Source organism: Myotis nattereri (assembly GCF_964212035.1).
Source record: "Myotis nattereri genome assembly, chromosome: 5".
In the NCBI taxonomy this organism is placed as follows: Eukaryota; Metazoa; Chordata; class Mammalia; order Chiroptera; family Vespertilionidae; genus Myotis; species Myotis nattereri.
This window is the reverse complement of record NC_138080.1, coordinates 19167286-19187091: the sequence shown is the minus strand read 5'-3', so window position 1 is coordinate 19187091 and position 19806 is coordinate 19167286. Positions and strand designations below refer to the sequence as shown.

At 54.7% G+C, this 19806-nt stretch overlaps 1 protein-coding gene across 1 annotated transcript; it reads left to right on the top strand.

Annotated features, from left to right (window-relative positions):
• Positions 1-2123: 2123 nt before the first annotated feature.
• Positions 2124-17095, top strand: SLC5A5 (solute carrier family 5 member 5; the record flags this gene model as incomplete). The annotated part of the gene is made up of 15 exons (XM_081090683.1): positions 2124-2480; positions 3243-3308; positions 3660-3711; positions 3937-4004; positions 5365-5519; positions 5946-6086; positions 6173-6302; positions 7147-7235; positions 7977-8089; positions 8169-8239; positions 8633-8719; positions 8797-8990; positions 13221-13339; positions 14468-14583; positions 16772-17095. The coding sequence occupies 15 exons, from the start codon at positions 2124-2126 to the stop codon at positions 16940-16942; spliced, it is 1929 nt and encodes a 642-aa protein (XP_080946809.1). The 3' UTR covers positions 16943-17095.
• Between the last annotated feature and the right edge of the window lie 2711 nt (positions 17096-19806).

Here is a 19806-nt window from a genome sequence, read left to right as displayed (position 1 = left end):
GGGTAGGGTAGGGGAAGACTCATGCTGACACCAAACAGTACCCCCTCCAAGAACCTCCCTGGGGAGATAGGACAGGTTTGCATATGTTTTAATTTGTTTGAATGACTTTTCCGGAAGAGATCCCTGCCTGGATTTCCCCTTTCCCAGCAGGTCTTCCAGGAAGATGTCTCGCCCGGGCCTGGAAAAATAATGGAGGCGGGAGGAAGAGGAACTGGTGTCCTCCACATCCTCCCGGCGGCATAGGCAGAGGGGGCAAGCCAGCGAGCCACAGATGGCCGTGTGACAGTTGCGGTGTCGGAGCCCTAAGAGAGGGGCCTACACATCACGTATATAACGAGAAGCGAGTCCCGGGGGACACTCGTGAAGGCGCCTCCCCTCCCCGTTCCCTCCCCCTCGCCCCCCGCCCTACCCGGCACGTTGGACTCAGCTGGGGCGGCGCATGTAGGCCAGAGGGGGCCACCGGGGGGCGACAGAGGCCGGTGAGGACGGCGGGGCCCTAGCATTCCACCCGCGGCGTTTTAGGTCCCGCCCCCTTACCGAGGAAGATACCCAGCTTTTCCAGGGCGAATCAGGGGTTGGAGCCACCAGAGGCCAAAGTCCTTTCTGGGCCCCCCCGGTGAAGGGCCCCAAAATGACAGTGTCTGGGTACCTGGGCGGCATGACCCCAGGCAAGGGACTTCCCGGCGCAGTGTCCTCATTGGTGTGATGGGCACTCGCCTGGCGCCACCTTCCCAGGTAGGCGTGGGTCTACCGCTTACTCGGGTTCGTGGCCACCGACTGCACCTCCGCGCGACCTTCGTACGGAACGCCCGACACAGGCAGATGCTCTGCGTGTTTGACAAGGAGCCAGCGAATAAATTAAGGAACGACGGGAAAGGCTCTTAGTCTGTGCCAGGTGTGTGTTCTGCGGGTGCAGTTTACTCCCCTGGGGCAGGGGCTCCTCTATTCCTACTTCAGACGGGAAACGGGCCCAGGGCGGGGCACCTCTTCCAGGGCGTGTGCACTAAGGACTTGGACCCCATGTCTTCCAGGCGGCTTAGCCCGAGGGTGGGGTTGGTGATGCGCTCCCGCTAGGCTCTAGAGAACGGGGAGCCCAGTTGGAGAAGGGGTCCAATCCAGCCCAGTTCTCCTGCGGTTCCCCGCCTGTGGGTTGCGACCCCTTTGGGGGGGTCAAACGACCCTTTCACAGGGGTCGCCTAAGACCATCGGAAAACACATATATAATTACACATTGTTTTTGTGATTAATCACTATGCTTTATGTTCAGTTTGTAACCATGAAAATACATCCCGCATATCAGATATTTACATGACGATTCATCACAGTAGCAACATGACAGTTATGAAGTAGCAACGAAAATAATGTTATGGCTGGGGGTCCCCACAACATGAGGAACGGTATGAAAGGGTCCCGGCGTTAGGAAGGTTGAGAACCACTGCCCTAGAGGACCCCGCAGCCTTGAAAGCGAACCCCCGTCCTGTGCGAGAGTGAGCTCCGGTCGCTCCAAGGCCCTCCAGCACAGCGGGGCTTGAATGCCGAGGCCGCTGCTGCCAGCTGTGGCCACCTCTGGGTGACAGCCACCTCTGAGCCTCAGGTGCCTCCCGCACCAGGCCACGGGAGACAGGAGGAGCCGGGTGGAGCGCCGCGCGAGGCCTCCCCGCCCCAACCCCCAGCAGACGCTCACGTGACCGACCCCGTCCAGGGAGGAAAGAGTGCGGGCAGGTCCGGGGGTGGAGTTTTGCTGACCTGGGCGGGAGCCCAATAAATCCGCAGCCCGCGGCCTGGGGCCGCCCCTTGAAGCCCCACCGAGACCTCCTGCTGTCAGCGCTGGGCGCGCCTCCCTGGGAGAGCGACCGAGCCCGACGGAGGGGGAGGCGAGGTGCACCGACAGACAGACAGACAGACGGCGGAGGCAACCGCGTGGACGGAAAGGAGAGCTAGGGAGGCAGCGGGCCACGCGAAGGCCGCGAGGAACCGAAGGGAACAGGCGTGCGCCTCGCGGAGGGGGCCGAGCATCCTCCACCGCCGCTCAGCCCCGGCCTCCGCCGCCGCCTGCCTCCCTCCCGGGCCGCGCGCGGGGTGGGCGGGGTCGCGCCTGGTCCCCGCACCTGCACCTGCCCTTCATGGCCGCCGTCGGGGCGGGCGCGCGGGCCACGTTTGGAGCCTGGGACTATGGGGTCTTCGCGCTCATGCTCCTCGTGTCCATGGGCATCGGGCTCTGGGTGGGGCTGGCGCGGGGCGGACAGCGCAGCGCGGAGGACTTCTTCACCGGGGGCCGGCGCCTGGCCGCCCTGCCCGTCGGCCTCTCGCTGGCCGCCAGCTTCATGTCGGCGGTGCAGGTGCTGGGCGTCCCCGCGGAGGCCTACCGCTACGGCCTCAAGTTCCTCTGGATGTGCCTGGGCCAGCTGCTCAACTCCCTCCTGACCGCTGCCTTCTACCTGCCCATCTTCTACCGCCTGGGCCTCACCAGCACGTACCAGGTACTGGGCAGAGGCCGGGAGCCGGACCTGCCTGGCTGGGGACGCGGGGATGCAGTGGGGGGAGCCCTGGGGCCGTGGGCCGCGGTGCAGGGGTACACAGAGGGGCTTCTTGGTGCTTCCGTGCCCGCCCCCACCCCTTAGGCATCCAGGTGGGCAGGGTTCTGGGAAGAAGCCCCAGGCAGTGAGGCCAGGGGCAGGAAGGAGGAAGAGGAGCCGGTGTCCTGGTTCTCTTCGGTGGAAGCCCGCAGGGGGTGGGGCCGGGCTTGCACTCACCTGTGGACAGGTGCACACCTGCCCCCCACATGCCTCAGCATGTCCATGCCTGAGTGCTCTCGGACGGCGGGCTGGAAATTCCAAACCTGACTTCCCCTCTGTCTCCCACTCGGGCAGGGGGCAGGCCTCTGCCCAGATTCCCCAGGTGTCCAACCCGGCTGATTACAGGACCTTCCTTAGGCAGTGGGTGAAGTGATTAATATCGAGGTTAATAATTGTTGGCCACGAGTGTGTGTGTGTGTGTGGGGGGGGGGACGTGTACACACATGCTGTGGGCACAGGCATGGAGATGGTGGGTGTGCACAGGTGTGTGCGGACAATGGGAATGTGTGCACTTGGTAGAGGTTCCCACGGGCAGGAGTGCAGAGAGCAAAGCTGTCCTCTGGAGAGAGGGCAGAAGCCAAGGGGGCGGGTGAAGGAACCCAGATGTCTGGAGCCCCGAGGTAGGATCTGTCCAGGTGACCACGAGCCCTCGCCTCCTCCTTGCAGTACCTGGAGCTCCGTTTCAGCCGAGCGGTGAGGCTCTGTGGGACGCTGCAGTACCTGCTGGCCACAGTGAGTGGCCTGGGCCCTGCCCTCTTCTCGAGGGTCCTGCTTTCATCAGCCCCGCCCACAGCCCTCCCCCCTCCTTCCCCACCTACCCCTGTGGGTCCCATCTCCACCCAGCAAGGCTCAGCCCGTGCCCTGCCCACTTCTGTCAGGTCTACAGGTTTGGTCCGCCAGCCCCCCCCCCCCGCTACCCCCCTTCCCCCCGCTTATGCCAGCCCTGACCTGACCTGACCTGACCCTGCCCCCACTTGCCCGACCCTGCCCACCTGCCTCCTCTCTACCCCAAACACCCTCCTTCTCCCTCTCTGATTCATTCCCAGTCACCACAGCCACTACCCTCCCCCCTCCCCCCTGCAGGTGCTATACACTGGAATCGTGATCTACGCCCCTGCACTCATCCTGAACCAAGGTTTGGCTCTGAGAGAGAGAGAGAGACAGAGAGACAGAGAGAGAGAGAAAAGAGAGGGGAGGGTGTCTGCAATGCAGCAAAGGCTTACAGGCTATCCCAGAGGAGGCGGCAGGGGCTGCCCCAGGGACATGGGAGGGAAGACTCCTGGAGGGAGGAGAGCCCAAGACATGAGTCCAAATCTCCACCCCACTTGGTGGCCTAATGGGGGGGAATTTCCTTGAACAGTGACCGGGCTGGACATCTGGGGGTCACTCCTGTCCACTGGAGTCATCTGCACCTTGTACACCACTGTGGTGAGTGACACCCCCCCTCCCCGCCCCCGCCGACCCCACTTGGGGGCTTCATGCCCCCTGGATAGGGGAGACCCTGGGCTGGCTGTCTGCACTTTCTACTTTTCCTTCCTCCTGAGGAAGCCCCGTGTCAGCTGGGCCGGTTTCCTCATTTTTATAATGAAAGAATATTTGAAAGGCTTATTGGTTAGGGCCCAGGGCGTCCCTAACTGTCATGGGCGTCCTGCTTCAGGCCTGGCTGGATCCAGGGGCTACAGCAGTGTCCTCTGTGTACCGCTCCCATCTCTAGGGGCTCCATCAGCTCCATGCATCCATCCCTTTGGCAGAAAGTGAGTTCCTGTTTCAGGATGGGCTGGCTAAAGTCCGGGAGGGCTCCGTTTGGCCGGCTTTGGTCTTGTGCACAGAATGAGCAGAAGTTTGGGGGGCTGGGATATTCTTTTTTTTAAATTGAGTTTCTTGAGGTCACATTGGTTAATAAAGGTATATAGGTTCCGGGTGTACAATTCTATAATGCATCATCTGTACGTTGTGTTGTGTGTTCACCACCCCAAGACGTCTCCTTCCATCACCACTTACCCCCCGAGGCCCTCTTCCACCTCCCCACACTCCCCGTCCTCCTTGGGAATCGCCATGTTGTCGTCTGTGTCTATGAGGTTTTTGGCTTTGTGGCTTAATCCCTTCACCTTTTGGGGTTCGGATATTCTCATTGGCTATTCTTGGAGCTGGGAGCAGGACTGGCCTCACCTGAACAGCCTATGAGGGAAAAGGGGCTTCTGCAGGGGAAGGTGCAGGGGCCGCCATGGGAATGTAAAAGCGTGGAGGCCGGGAGGGTAAAGGCGGCAGGTGGTAATAATGGTGATAATCATCATAGCAGCAGCCATCACTCACTCACTGAACACTTATATGCGCCATTCCAAATATCTTTCTCATGTCAACTAATTTCATTCTTACATCACCATAAGGAGAGTGCTGTTATTTGTTTTAATCGAGTCTAGAGAGAGGAAAGGGGAGGAGAGAGAGAGAGAGAGAAACATCCAGCTGTTGCCTCCCGAGCACACCCTGACAGGAGATCCAACCCCTGCCCCAACCGGGAATCAAACTCGCCACCTTTCCTTGTATGGGACGACACTCCAACCAACTGAGCCACACCGGCCGGGGCAGGAGAGTACTGTTCTTAACACTGCTTTACAGAGAGGAAACAGGCAGACGGGGGCATTGGTCCAGGCTACTGCTGGAGGCCAGGCCAGACTGGCCCCAGCCAGGTCTCCTGTCTGCTCCCTCTTTGCCTCACTCTGTCCTGTCTTGCAGGCCCCAGACAGGTCTCTGTCTGACCCCCTCTCTCCCTCTCTGTCACATCCTGCAGGGCGGCATGAAGGCTGTGATCTGGACCGATGTGTTCCAGGTTGTGGTGATGCTGGCTGGCTTCTGGGTGGTCCTGGTTCGTGGGATCATGCTTATGGGCGGGCCCAGACAGGTGTTCAAGCTTGCCCAGAACCACTCCCGGATCAACCTGATGGAGTGAGTGAAACTGTAGAGGGGGATAATGCAAGAGGATGGAGCTGGCATCCCTCTGCCCTGGGAGAAGCCAGCCAATGCCTACTGCTCCAGGAAGCGCCCCCGCCCCCGATTCCCTCCCCAGGCTCCCCAAAGATAGTACCCTGGCTCCCCTTCTCTGTACTCCCCCACCCCCACCTCTGGCCAGACTGGAAACCGAAGGCTCTCTGAGGTCCTAGCGGGGCACAGAAAGGATGGTTTTGGAACACAAACACAGATGACTCAGTAAACAAATAAATGAATTTCAATCAGGCAAACTCCTACTCATACTTCAAAACCCATTCCAAATGTCCCCTTAAGGCCCTTAAGGGTAATGGCCATCTGGGGCCCTTGGGAGAGTGAATTCAATGTGGTATCCCCACATGGATGGCTTGCCCTGCCCTCACCCAGCTTTGACCCAGACCCGCGGAGTCGGTACACATTCTGGACTCTTACGGTGGGCGGCACGTTGGTGTGGCTCTCGATGTATGGCGTGAACCAAGCACAGGTGCAGCGCTATGTGGGTTGCCGCACAGAGAAGCAGGCCAAGCTGTAAGTGTCTGGGGGAGGGGGCAGGATGGGGGTCTCTAGGATGCACCCCCCACCCCATCCCCAGCCTGAGGCATACCTCCCCACAGGGCCCTGCTCATCAACCAGCTGGGCCTGTTCCTGATTGTGTCCAGTGCTGTTGCTTGTGGCATCGTCATGTTCACACTCTATATGGACTGCGACCCGCTCCTCACAGGGCGTATTTCTGCCCCCGACCAGGTGAGTCTGGTCCAGGCTCCTAGGCCACTCCTGGCACCACCCCCGCTCTGAATCTCTATATGGATGAATCTCGGGGTGACGGTAGAAGGGCTTTCCTAGCAGCCTGTGCAGAGGTGCAGACACAGGAGAGCGTTTGGCTCAGGGGAGGATCTGGGAGGCGATGAGGAGCCAGGGTAGATGTGAGCAGGAGAGGGGCACATTCAGGCCTCGAGTCAGACTCCCTGAGGCGTATCAAGGAGAAGATGGGACCGTGGTCCCACACACAGTGATGGTGTTAATATTAGTAATAATGGCCAGCTCCCGTGTGCCAAGCACCGACCCTGTGCCTCATGCCGCTCCCTCCCTTCACAAGCAGCTAGTGACCCATCCAGTCCTTCAATACGTGATAAGGCCAAGGATGTCATGGTGCCCACTTTACAGATCAGCTAACTGAGGCGGGAGGGGGTAGGAGGCAACTGTCTGAGGTCTGCAGGCAAGTCAAAGGCAGCTCTAGCTACAGGGTACAGAGTGGACAGAGGCTGCAAGGCTGTTGCATCTGCCATCCTCTGGGGTCAGAATCCTGCCTGCCTGACTGCAACCTCAGGCGGGGCTGCACCTTTCAGCCTCACTGTCCTCATCAACAAAGTGATGGCACGGGGCCCTGCCTCACCGGGACCCCGGGGCTCTGTGCGTGGCGGGGCTCAGTGGCAATCACAGGTGCGTGCAGCCCATCCACAAACACACTCTGAGTGCCCACTGTGAGCCCGGTCTGCACTGGGCGCTGGGGCCGTGCAGGGTGAGGACAGACAGAAGCCCCAGCCTCTGGGTGCTCCTGTCCCAGAGGCTGACCCCCTCCTCCCCCCAGTACATGCCCCTGCTCGTGCTGGACATCTTCAAGGACCTGCCTGGAGTCCCTGGCCTCTTCCTGGCCTGTGCCTACAGTGGCACCCTCAGGTGAGTGGCCCTGCTTGCTCGCCCAGCCTGTCCCAGCACCTCAGAGCCTTGTCCCTACCAGCCGCCCCCCTTCGGGGCAGAATGCTCTGGATGGTGCCCACCGCTCACAGTTCCTGCTTGGTTCCCAGCAGGCAGCTCGGGTGGGCCTGGCAGAGGACACACCCTGGACACAAGGACCCCAGCTGTGGGGTCTTTGCCTCAGTACCTGGCAGCCACACCTGGCTCCCCTCTTTTCCTTCCCCCTCTCCATCCTTCTTCCCCAAACAAATGTTTATTGAGAATGACTATGCTTTAAAGCTGCTGTTTTAAATCCTGGGGGGCACAGCCGTGACCAAGTAGCCCCCCTCTCCTGCCCTCATGGGCCTCACATTCAGGTGGTTTTAGGTCTTCCATGACTTCTGGCCACAGGGTGACCAGAGTCCCAGGTGGCAGGTCTCTGCAGCCCATTATGACTCTGTAACAAGAACGTTGTCATCCGTGTCCCTGGGTGTGGGTATCCCTGCTCCTGTGTGTGTGTGTGTGTGGGGGGGGGGGGGTGTGTCTCAAGTCTGTGGAGGGGGGTAGGGTAGGCCTTGCCTCCACTCTTAGGGGAGTCTGTCACCCATCCCTTGGCTAGGTGGGGTCCTGGCAGGCCAGACGGTGTGGCCAGCAGGGGGATCCCCAGCAGGTGGGCCCCAGAGTTGGCGTGGCCAGTCTCTGGATATGGCCTGACCACACTCTCCTCCCACCCCTGCCCCCCAGCACCGCGTCCACCAGCATCAATGCCATGGCTGCGGTCACAGTGGAGGACCTCATCAAGCCGCGGCTGCCGGGCCTGGCACCCCGCAGGCTCGTCATCATCTCCAAGGCGCTCTGTGAGTTGGGGGGGTCTGGGTGGGGGGCCAGGGCAGCCTCTCCCCACTGACGGTGCCTCCCCTCCTCCCCTCGCTGCAGCGCTCATTTATGGCTCGGCCTGCATCTCCGTGGCCGCTCTGTCTTCACTGCTGGGGGGCGGGGTCCTCCAGGTGAGCCCTCGCCCGCCCCAGAGGTCGGGCACCTCCTGCCTGGCACTGAGGTTAGAGGGGGTCACGCCCTCTCTGGGTCCCGTCTGCCAGCCGCCTGGGAGGAGGTGGGGGGAGGGGGGGCGGTGGCCTGGGGGCAGGAAGGGGCTGACGTGGGATGGGATCGATCGCACCCGCATGCATCCGTTAGGGGAGAGAATGGGCCTCTTTGCCTCCAGCCCCGGGGAGGCAGAAACAGGGCTTCCCCTCCCCGAGGGAAACGGAGGCACAGAGGGTCTCAGGCCCGCAGTGGGATTCCTCAGGTCCTGCTTTCCCAGCGGGTAAACCGAGGCTGGAGAGGGGGTGGCTCTGCCCTCAGTCTCCCGTCCCCCCACCCCCCGCCCCCGCCCCCCGCAGGGCTCCTTCACCGTCATGGGCGTCCTGAGCGGCCCCCTCCTCGGAGCCTTCTCCCTGGGCATCTTCCTCCCCGCCTGCAACACGCCGGTGAGTGGGGCCGGCGGGGGGCTGGGGGCTGCGGGCGCGGCCAGCCTCCCCGGGGCTGACTCCGGCTCGGCTCCCAGGGCGTCCTCTCCGGGCTGCTGGCCGGCCTGATCGTCTCGCTGTGGGTGGCCGTGGGCGCCACTCTGCACCCGCCCACCGCGAAGGCCATGGGGGTCCTGCCGTCCTCCGCCGCCGGCTGCGCGGGGCCCGCGGCCAACGCCTCCGGCCTCCTGGGCCCGCTCCTCCTCGCCAACGCCTCCAGCGGGGCCGCCAGGTGAGCGGGGGAGTGCGGTCCGGAAGGGCCTTAAGCTGAGCCCAGGTGAGGAGCCGGGGCCGGTGGTAAGAGGGGAGAAAGGGCGTTCCCAGTGGGGGCAGCCAGGGGAATTGGGTCTGGTTTTTTTGTTTTTTGTTTTTTTAATTAACAAGTGTCTTCTATATTTTCTTTTACTTTTTAAAAATTTTTAAAATATATATATTTTTTATTGAATTCAGAGAGGAAGAGAGAGGGAGAGAGAGATAGAAACATCAATGGTGAGAGAGAATCATTGGTCGGCTGCCCCTACTGGGGATGGAGCCCACAACCTGGGCATGTGCCCTCGACTGGAATCGAACCTGGGACTCTTCAGTCCACAGGCTGATGCTCTAGCCACTGAGCCAAACCAGCTAGGGCTTTGGTGGTCTGATTTTTTTTTTTTTATTGTGACATAATTTACAGACCATAAAATTAGTCATTTTGCCGAAACCGGTTTGGCTCAGTGGATGGAGTGTCGGCCTGCGGACTGAGGGGTCCCAGGTTCGATTCCGGTCAAGGGCATGTGCCTGGGTTGCGGGTGCGTCCCCAGTGGGAGATGTGCAGGAGGCAGCTGATCGATGTTTCTCTCTCATCGATGTTTCTAACTTTCTATCTCTCTCCCTTCCTCTCTGTGAAAAATCAATAAAATATATTTTTTTTAAAAAAATTAGTCATTTAAGCGCAGCCGGCATGGCTCAGTGGTTGAGAGTCAACCTATGAGCCAACCAGGAGGTCACAGTTGGATTCTTGGATCCTCAGTCAGGGCACATGCCCAGGCTGCGGGCTCAATCCCCAGTAGGAAGCCAATCAATGATTCTCTCTCATCATTGATGTTTCTATCTCTCTCTCCCTCTCTCTTCCTCTCTGAATTCAATAAAAATATGTTTTAAAAATTAGTCATTTAAAAGTGGGTTTTAGTATATTTGCATGATTATACAGCCACCACCACTAACTAACAAGAAAATTTTCATCATTTCAAAAAGAAGCTGTGTGCCAATTAGCAGTCACTTCCTATTCCGAAGCTACTGGCAACCACTAAGCACTTTCTGTCACTATGTATTTGCCCATTCTGGACGTCTATACCAATAAAAGGGTAATATGCTAATTAGGCCAGGAGACCATCCAGGAGACCTTCCGGATGTCCTTCTGGATAAAGCCATGGTGGGGGGGGGGGGCAAGGTAGAGGCAGTTAGGGGTGATCAGGCCAGGAGGGGAGGGCAGTTGGGGGTGAGCAGGTTGGCAGGGGGGGCAGTTGGGGGCAATCAGGCCAGAAGGCAGAGTGGTTAAGGGCAATCAGGCAGGCAGGCAGGTAAGCGGTTAGGAGCCAGCGGTCCTGGATTGCAAGAGGGACCTATGTGATCGGGCCTAAACTGGCAGTCGGACATCCCCTGAGGGGTCCCAGATTGGAGAGGGTACAGGCCAGGCTGAGGGACACCCCCCCCCAATGAATTTCATGCACCAGGTCACTAGTTTCATATAAATGGATTCATACAATGTGTGGCCTTCTCTGTTTGGCCTCTCACTCAGCATGATGTTTTCCAGGTTCATCCATGCTGTAGTGCTTGCCAAAGCTTCAATCCTCTTTATGGCTGAGTAACATTTCCTTGTGTGGATCGACCGAATTTTGTTTGTCCATTCATCAGCTGATGGATATTTCAGTTGTTTCTACTTCTTGGGGAATGTGACCAGTGCTGCTATGAACACTCACGTACAAGTTTTGGTGTGGACATGCGTTTCGTTTCTCTTGGTCTACACCTCGGTGTGGAATTGCTGGGTCATATGGTGATTCTATGTTTAGCTCTTGGAGGACCCACCAGACAGTCTTCTGTAGCAGCCGCACCATTTCACATTCCCACAAGCAATGCCTGAGGGCTCCAACTTCTCCACCAACACTGCCAGTTTCCTTTTTAAAAAATTCTAGCCGCCCTGTGGGTGTGAGGGGGTATCTCACTGTGGTTTTGATTTGCATTTCTCTAATGACAAATGATGTTGAATATCTTTTCATGTGCTTGTTGGCCATAAGTATACCTTCTTTGGAGAAATGTCTATTTAAATTCTTCATTTTTAAATTGGGTCTTTTTATTGTTGAGTTGTAACTTATATATTCTTTTTTTTTTAAAATATATTTTATTGATTTTTCACAGAGAGGAAGGGAGAGAGATAGAGAGTTAGAAACATCGATGAGAGAGACACATCGATCTGCTGCCTCCTGCACATCTCCCACCGGGGATGTGCCCGCAACCAAGTTACATGCCCTGACCGGAATCGAACCCGGGACCCTTGAGTCCGCAGGCCGACGCTCTATCCACTGAGCCAAACCGGTTTCGGCTATATATTCTTTATATCTTTATATATTCTGGATACTAGATCCTTATCAAATGTGTGATTTGCCAGTATCTTCTCCCATTCTGTGAGTTGTCTTTGTGTGTGTGTGTGTGTGTGTGTGTGTGTGTTAGGTTTTTGTTTTGTTTTGTTTTTAGAATATATTTTTATTGATTTCAGAGAGGAAAGGAGAGATAGAGAGAGAGAGGAACATCAATGATGAGAGACAATCATGGATTGGCTGCATCCTGCATGCCCCCTACTGGGGATCGAGCCCGCAACCCAGGCATGTGCCCTTGACGGAAATTGAACCCAGGACCCTTCAGTCCACAGGCCAACGCTCTATCCACTGAGCCACACCGGCTAGGGCAAGTGTTAGGTTTTTTAATTAAATTTATTGAGGTGACATTGGTTAATAAAACCATACATGTTTTAAGAGTACAACTCAATAACACATCCTCTGCATTCTGCATCGTGCACTCACCGCCCAGAGTAAAGTCTCCTTCCAGCCCCATTCTGTGGGTTGTCTTTTTTTCTCTTGATAGTGTTCTTTGATGCACAAGAATTTTTAATTTTTTTGAAGTCCAATTTATCTATGTTTTCTTTGGTTGCTTGTGCTTTTGGTGTTATATCCAAGTAATGATTGCCAGATCCAAAGTCATAAAGATTCACCCCTATGGTTTTCTTTTTTTAATTTTATTTTCTTGTTTAAAGTATTACAATAGTAGTACATATGTCTCCTTTTTTTCCCCCATTGACCTTCCCTGGCCTCCCCTATCCCCTGGCACATGCCCTTACCCCACCCCCCAGTGTCTTGTGTCCACTGGGTATGCTTATATGCATGCATACAAGTCCTTCAATTGATCTCTTACCACCACTGCCCCCCCCCCAACACTCCCCAGCCTTCCCGCTGTAATTTGACAGTCTGTTTGATGCTTCTCTGCCTCTGTATCTATCTTTCTGTTCATTAGGTTATAATGTTCTTTATTATCCATAAATGAGTGAGATCAAGCGGTATTTTCCTTTCACTGCCTGGCTTATTTCACTTAGCATAATGCTCTCCAGTTCCATCCATGCTGCTGCAAATGGTAAGAATTCCTTCTTTTTTACAGCAGCATAGTATTCCATTGTGTAGATGTACCACAGTTTTCTAATCCACTCATCTGCTGATGGACACTTAGGCTGTTTCCAAATCTTAGCTATTGTAAATTGTGCTGCTATGAACATAGGGGTGCATATGTCCTTTCTGATTGGTGTTTCTGGTTTCTTGGGATATATTCCTAGAAGTGGTATTACTGGGTCAAATGGCAGTTCCATTTTTAAATTTTGGAGGAAACTCCATACTGTTCTCCACAGTGGCTGCACCAGTCTGCATTCCCACCAGCAGTGAAGGAGGATTCCTTTTTCTCCGCATCCTCGCCAGCACTTGTCATTTGTTGATGATAGCCATTCTGGCAGGTGTGAGGTGGTACCTCATTGTTGTTTTGATTTGCAGGTTTTGGATGATTCGTGACTTTGAGCATGTTTTCATCTGCCTCTTGGCTTTCTGAATGTCCTCTTTCAAAAAGTGTCTATTTAGGTCCTCACACCTATGTTTTCTTCTAAGAGTTTAATATGGTTTTATCCTGAGGATAGTAGTGAGCCACAGAGGGCAACGAGCAGAGGCAGGAGGTTATCTAAGTTACATTTTGGTAACACTCCCTCTGGTTGTGTGAGGAAAAAGCCTGGAGCAGAGCTGAGGGCAGGATAGTGGGAGAGAAGTATTTGGCTACTGCACACATCTGGGTGAGCAATAATGGAGGCCTGGGCTAGGCTGTGGCAGTGAAGATGAAAGGAAGGGAATGGATTTAGAGTGGCTTCTAGACTCAGGCTCGTCTCTCCCACCCCCAGAATGGACCCTGGTCGACCCACCTTGGCTGACAGCTTCTACACCATTTCCTATCTGTACTATGGTGCCCTGGGCACACTGAGCACCATGCTATGTGGAGCCCTCATCAGCTACCTGACAGGTAAGCAGGGCTTATGGCTTCCTCAGAGGCACCCTGTCCATCCCTCTGTCTCCAGGACCCATTGGGCAGGAAGAAGAGGAAGGAAGCCCCCATTGGCCAAGCAGCCACTATATACTGGGCACATCTGCACCCTTTATCCTGTGTCACCTTCAGGACCACCCTGCACCTTGCAGGGCTTGTCTTATTTTGCAAAGGCAGAAACGGAGACACCTCGCACACCCCCAAAGATTAAGTCCTTGCTAGAGAATGTGGGGTAAGGCCGCGCGATGCTGTCCGTGGTGCTGAAACACCTTCCTATTGGGACCTTGGCCACTATGCATTCCACAGGGAATTCTGAACCCCACAAAGAAGTGAAAAGAGATAAAGAGAAATCAATAGTGCCCTGACCAGTTTGGCTCAGTGGATAGAGCGTTGGCCTGCGGACTGAAGGGTCCCAGGTTCAATTCCGGTCAAGGGCAAGTACCTTGGTTGCGGGCACATCCCCAGTAGGGGGTGTGCAGGAGGCAGCTGATCGATGTTTCTCTCTCATTGATGTTTCTGACTCTCTATCCCTCTCCCTTCCTCTCTGTAAAAAATCAATAAAATGTATTTTTTTAAAAAGAGAGTTCAATAGTAATAACAGTACCCGTTCAGCTTTCTTTTTTAAAAAAATACATTTTGTTGATTTTTTACAGAGAGGAAGGGAGAGGGATAGAGAGTTAGAAACATCAATGAGAGAGAAACATCCATCAGCTGCTTCATCCCCACTGGGGATGTGCCCGCAACCAACGTACATGCCCTTGACCGGAATCGAACCCGGGACCCTTCAGTCCGCAGGCCGACGCTCTATCCACTGAGCCAAACTGGTCAGGGCCCGTTCAGCTTTCTGAGTGTAGGCTTTACATTTACCAGGCGTTTACTGAGTCGGTCTCCGTGCTGTGAACAGAGCCACACCCTGGCCCCTCCTGGCCATCCACTGATGTAGAGATGAGGGAACCGAAGCCTGGAGAGGGACAGAGGCTTGCCAGGGTCACCCCGTGGGTCCCTATCGGATCTTGGATTGGAGTCCATCCGAGCTCTCCCTTCCCTTCCCAGCCTCCAGTTGTGGCCACCCCTCCCTTAATGACCCCAATTCTCTCTGACCCCCAGGCCCAACCAAGCGCAGTGCCCTGGGTCCTGGTTTGCTGTGGTGGGACCTCACGTCGCAGACAGCATCAGTGGCTCCCAAGGAAGAAGTGGCCACCCAGGGTGACAGCTTGGTGAAGGTGAGTCTCAGGGCGGGGCTCCCCAAATGGGGGAAGGGACAGTAAAGTCGCTGTGAAGTAGCTTGGGGTGCTCTGGGCGTGGCCATAACTCAAGGGAATGACACGATGATCAGTCACTGTCTTTCTCAGCTTCTTGTTACCACCAGTGGAGAGACTCCCTTGGGAGGTGATGTATCTTCAACACGTTCTATTATCCCCTTTAACAAAGATAAGCAGAAGTTCCTAATTTTCATTAAAAAACAACAACAACAGTATATCTGTTTTTACACTTGCTTTCGATCTATGGCAGGTGAAACTGGTTTGCCTTTAGGGTATTGATAGAAAGTCTCTTCTGAAAATAAAATTACTTAATTCAAAAGTGACTCAGCCCTGGCCGGTTTGGCTCAGCGGTTATACCGTTGGCCTTGAAGTCAGAAAAGCCTCAGGTTCGATTCCCCATCAAGAGCACATACCTCATACCTCGGTTGCAGGCTCAATCCCAACCCTTGGTTAGGGTGTGTGCGAGAGGCAACCAATCGATGTGTCTCTCCTTCATAGATTTTTTTTCTCTCTCTCCCTCCTCCCTCCCCTCTCTCTAAAAAAAAAAAAAATCAATGGAAAAAAATATCATCGAATGAGGGTTAACAAAAAATAAAAACAGCCCAGCCAGGATAGCATGGCTCAGCAGTTGAGCAGTTCATAGAGCAGGAGGTCACGGTTCGATTCCCAATCAGGGCATATGCCTGGGTTGTGGGCTCGATCCCTAGTGTGGGGCATGCAGGAGGTAGCCAATCAATGATTCTCACTCATCATTGATGTTTCTGTCTCTCTCTCTCCCTCTCTCTTCCTCTCTGAAATCAATAAAAAAATATATATATATATATTTTAAAATATATTTTATTGATTTTTTACAGAGAGGAAGGGAGAGAGAGAGTTAGAAACATCGATGAGAGAGAAACATCGATCAGCTGCCTCCTACACATCTCCCACTGGGGATACGCCCGCAACCCAGGTACATGCCCTTGACCGGAATCGAACCTGGGACCTTTCAGTCCGCAAGCCGACACTCTATCCACTGAGCCAAACCGGTTTCGGCAAAAATATATATATTTTTTAAAAAGTGGGTCAACATGGAGATAACTTACCTAAGGAAATGTGATGGGCTAGACCAGCGGTTCTCAACCTGTGGGTCGCGACCCCTTTGGGGGTCAAACGACCCTTTCACAGGGGTCGCCTAAGACCATCGGAAAACACATATATAATTACATATTGTTTTTGTGATGAATCACTATGCTTTAATTATGTTCAATTTGTAACAATGAAATACATCCTGCATATCAGATATTTACATGACGATTCATAACAGTAGCAAAATTACAGTTATGAAGTAGCCACGAAAATAATTTTATGGTTGGGGGTCACCACAACATGAGGAACTGTATTAAAGGTCGCTGGCGGCATTAGGAAGGTTGAGAACCACTGGGCTAGACAGCCTTTGCTCAAAGCCCCGTGGTTGCTATGTAAATGCCTTGAGTTTGGGAAACACTGTCCCTGAGGGGTCTGATTCATGCCCTGCTTTGGATCCCCTGTTTCATTTCCTCATTTATTAAGCACTCACTGTACCAAGCCCACTGCCAAGCAGGAGCAGATAAAAACTAAGCTGAGAAAAGAGTAGGGTCTTGGGCGGGGGGTGAGTGTTAGGAAGACAACAAAACAGGCTACTGTATGGGGGTGGCCTCCTGAAGAGGGGACATGGATAGAGCCCAGATGAGGAGGAAAGAAGCCAGCGGAGGAAGGGCAGTCTCCGTGGAGGGCACAGCAAGTGTGAAGGCCCTGAGGCTGGAATAGGTTTGACAAGACGGGGGTTGGGGAGGAATCTATTTGGCTGGAATGTTCTAAAGCTCCCTCCAGCTGCTGTGGGGAAATATTTTATTTTCTTGAAGGGTGACAGGCAGAGAGTCAGAGAGAGAATGGAGGCGGGCCTGCATGCGAGCACTGATGGCCTGGACTGTAGATGACATTGGCATGGGGGAGGCAAGTGGGTGGAGACTTCGGAGACCGCGGGAACTGGCTGGGGCGCTGGACAAGAGGACACTCTGTAACCCTGCCCAGGGTCCATCCTCCCGGGCCCTCGGCGTCCCCATCTGGGAGATGAGCTAACACAGAAAAAGGAATCTCTGAAGGGGTCTTTCTTTTCTCCTCTCCACAGGGGGCCGAGGAGCTGCCTCCCAGCGCCAAGAGGCCTCCTGGCTTCCGGCCCACAATCGAGGACCAGCTGCTCTTCCTGGGGCAGAAGGAGGTGAATGGAACTAGATCCGGCTCTTGGAACCCTGGCAGAGGACGTGAGGGTGGCCGTGACCTGCGGGAGACACACCTCTGAACCAGCCCAGGACTGGCCACCTGGAATGGAAACTCATGGGGCAGCCCCACCTCCAGTCAGCAGTTAGTCAGTCTTAGATGCTGTACCCCTGCCAGCACCCCCAAAATGAGGCCGGATTTTTCCATACCTGCAATAAAAAGATGTTGGAATCCCCTCTGGAGAACATGGGAAACTTCCAGGTCCCACCTTAGGGTCAAAGAAAGACCCCAGCTCTTTCTGCGAGGTGCCTGAACCTTAGCAAGGATTGTGGAGGTCCTCAGGCCCAGCCCCCCGGTACCTCATTTCGCAGGCAGGGGAACGAGACCTGGAGAGGGGCAGGGAGGTGGCCAAGGCCACAGGACAAACCAGAGACACACTGAGAGGTGGACACCAGCCTTTCCTCCTTCACCTCTTCCTGTTTTCCTCCCTTTGAAGGGTCCGATGGTCCGTGGCCTCCGACCTTGGGAGCAGGGTGGGAGGAGGAAGGAGAAATAATGTTTCAGCTTTCCTCCTGCGTCTGGACACTTTCCCCATCTCATTCATTAAGAAGCGTGAACCCACTTTGCAGAGGAAGAAACGGAAGCTCAGGGAGTTTGCCTGAGACCCCCCAGCAAGTCCAGTCAGGCAGGGACAGGCCTGGGTGCTGCATGATGCTCCATTGAGGACACGGTGTCCAGGGTCTGATCCACTGGGCGAGTGCACACCCCTGGCTCTTGGCTGGAGACGACATCCACACACATCAAATAAATGGACTCAGGCTTGATATCTCTGAAAAGTCATTCTGGCCTCAGCTCTCGAAGTCTGAGCACGGATCCCTGTGTCTCTTGCCCAAGCCTGCAAGTGAATAAACCTGAGTCTTTAAATCACCAGAGAGAGGTGGCCACTCCCAGGTCAGGGTGCACGGTACTGCCCTCCCTCACCCACCGTTCGTCTCCCCTCCTGACTCCTTCTTGAAGCACTCCCTCCTGGCTGCCCTTTGCACCCAGTTAGCCTCCTCCATGTCCCTGCACCAGCCCCCGGGGTCTCTGTGATCACAAGAGCTGGCTGCACTTGCCTCTGCGCACACACCTGCCATGGCTCCATGGCCCCCTGCTCACCTGGCCGTCGAGGCTGCCAGGTCCGATAGAGCCCCTGCCCCATTCATGAGAGTTGGACACCAGCTTTTCCTCAGAAAGTGGGTTTATTTTAAAATAAGTTCTTGGCAGGTGTACGTAATCTAAATTAAGGTAAGGGCATGCTGGATTCGGATGGGCCCTGAATACAATGACTGTGTCCTCATAAGAAGAGGAGGAGAGCCCTAGCCAGTTTGGCTCAGTGGATAGAGTGTCAGCCTGTGGACTGAAGGGTCTCAGGTTCGATTCCGGTCAAGGGCACGTACCTTGGTTGCAGGCTCCAGCCCTGGGATGCAGGAGGCAATCAATCGATGTGTCTCTCACACTGGTGTTTCCCTCTGTCTCTCCCTCTGCCTTCCACTCATTCTAAAAATCAATGGAAAAAATGTCCTCAAGTGAGGAATAAAAAAAAAGGAAGAAGAGGAGGAGAGACCCAGAGACATGAACACAAAGGGAGAGAGTCATGTGGACGTGGAGGCAGAGATTGAAGTGATGCTGCCACAGCCTCCGAACTCAGGGGCCGCCAGAAATGAGAGAGGCAAGGAGGACCCCTCCCCTCGAGCCTTCAGAGGGAGCATGGCGCTGCCCCCCCCTGGATTTTGAACGTCTGGCCTCCAGAACTGCGAGAGAATACATTCTTACTGGTTTTAAGCTATGGCGGTGACAGCAAACTAACGCAGTAGTCCCCGCTCATCTACGGGTTCACTTTCTAAGGTCAACTGGGGTCTGAAAACATTACATGGAAAATTCCAGAAGTAAATAATCAATAAAGTTTTAAAAAATATTTTTATTGATTTTTAGAGAGAGAGAGAGAGAGAAACATCTATGTGAGAGCTGAATGTCCATCAGCTGCCTCCTGTATGCCCCCTACCAGGGATTGAGCCCACAACCTGCACATGTGTCCTGACCCAGAATCGAACCGGCGACCTTTCAGTGTATGGGCCAATGCCCAACCAACTGAACTACACAAGCCAGGGACACAATTCATGTTTCAATTACACACAGTTGTGAGCCGCGTCATGAAATCTCTGCTGTCCTACTTGGTCTGGCCCTGGCCATCCAATTTGGATATATATTTTTTAAATTAATTAATTAACTAACTAGTGTTTTTTTTTATTGTTGACACTGTTACAGATTTCCCCCATTTCCTCCTCTTCGCCCCCTCCACCCAGCGCCCCCTCCCCCAGGCCTCTGCCACATTATTGTCTGTGACCATGGACTGTGCATATATGTCCAATTTGGGTATCTCTAAGTTCCTTTTCATGCCTCATTGCTTTGGCTGGAACTGCTAATACGACATTGACAGACATTTTTACAAAGCAGACAGTCTTGATTTTAGACCTCAACTCACTGGGTGCCAGTAGCACCCTCCCCCAGTGCGACAACCAAAAATGTCTCCAGACATTGCCCAGTGTCCTCTGAGGGCAAAACTGCCCCTGAGCGAGAACCCTGGTCTATGCCGACACAAGCACCTCCCCAGCTTTATAGTAAGACCTCGGCACTGTCCAAGGCCAGGGACTGCGGGCCTTGGGAGAATGCCACCTGGCCCCGGTCCAAGGGCATGGGCCGGGGTGTACAGGGGGCACGCTGGCGTTCAGAATACCAAGGGGCTGGCGGTAACAAGAAAGAAAACATTCATAGGTCCATCCAAGAGCCTGGAATATGGGACGTGGGGCTTTTCGGGGACAGCACACCAGGCTGGCAATTAAATAATTCACCGGGGTTGGAGGGCTGCAGCGGATTCCAAGGGACAAGGTGCAAAAGCAAGTTGCT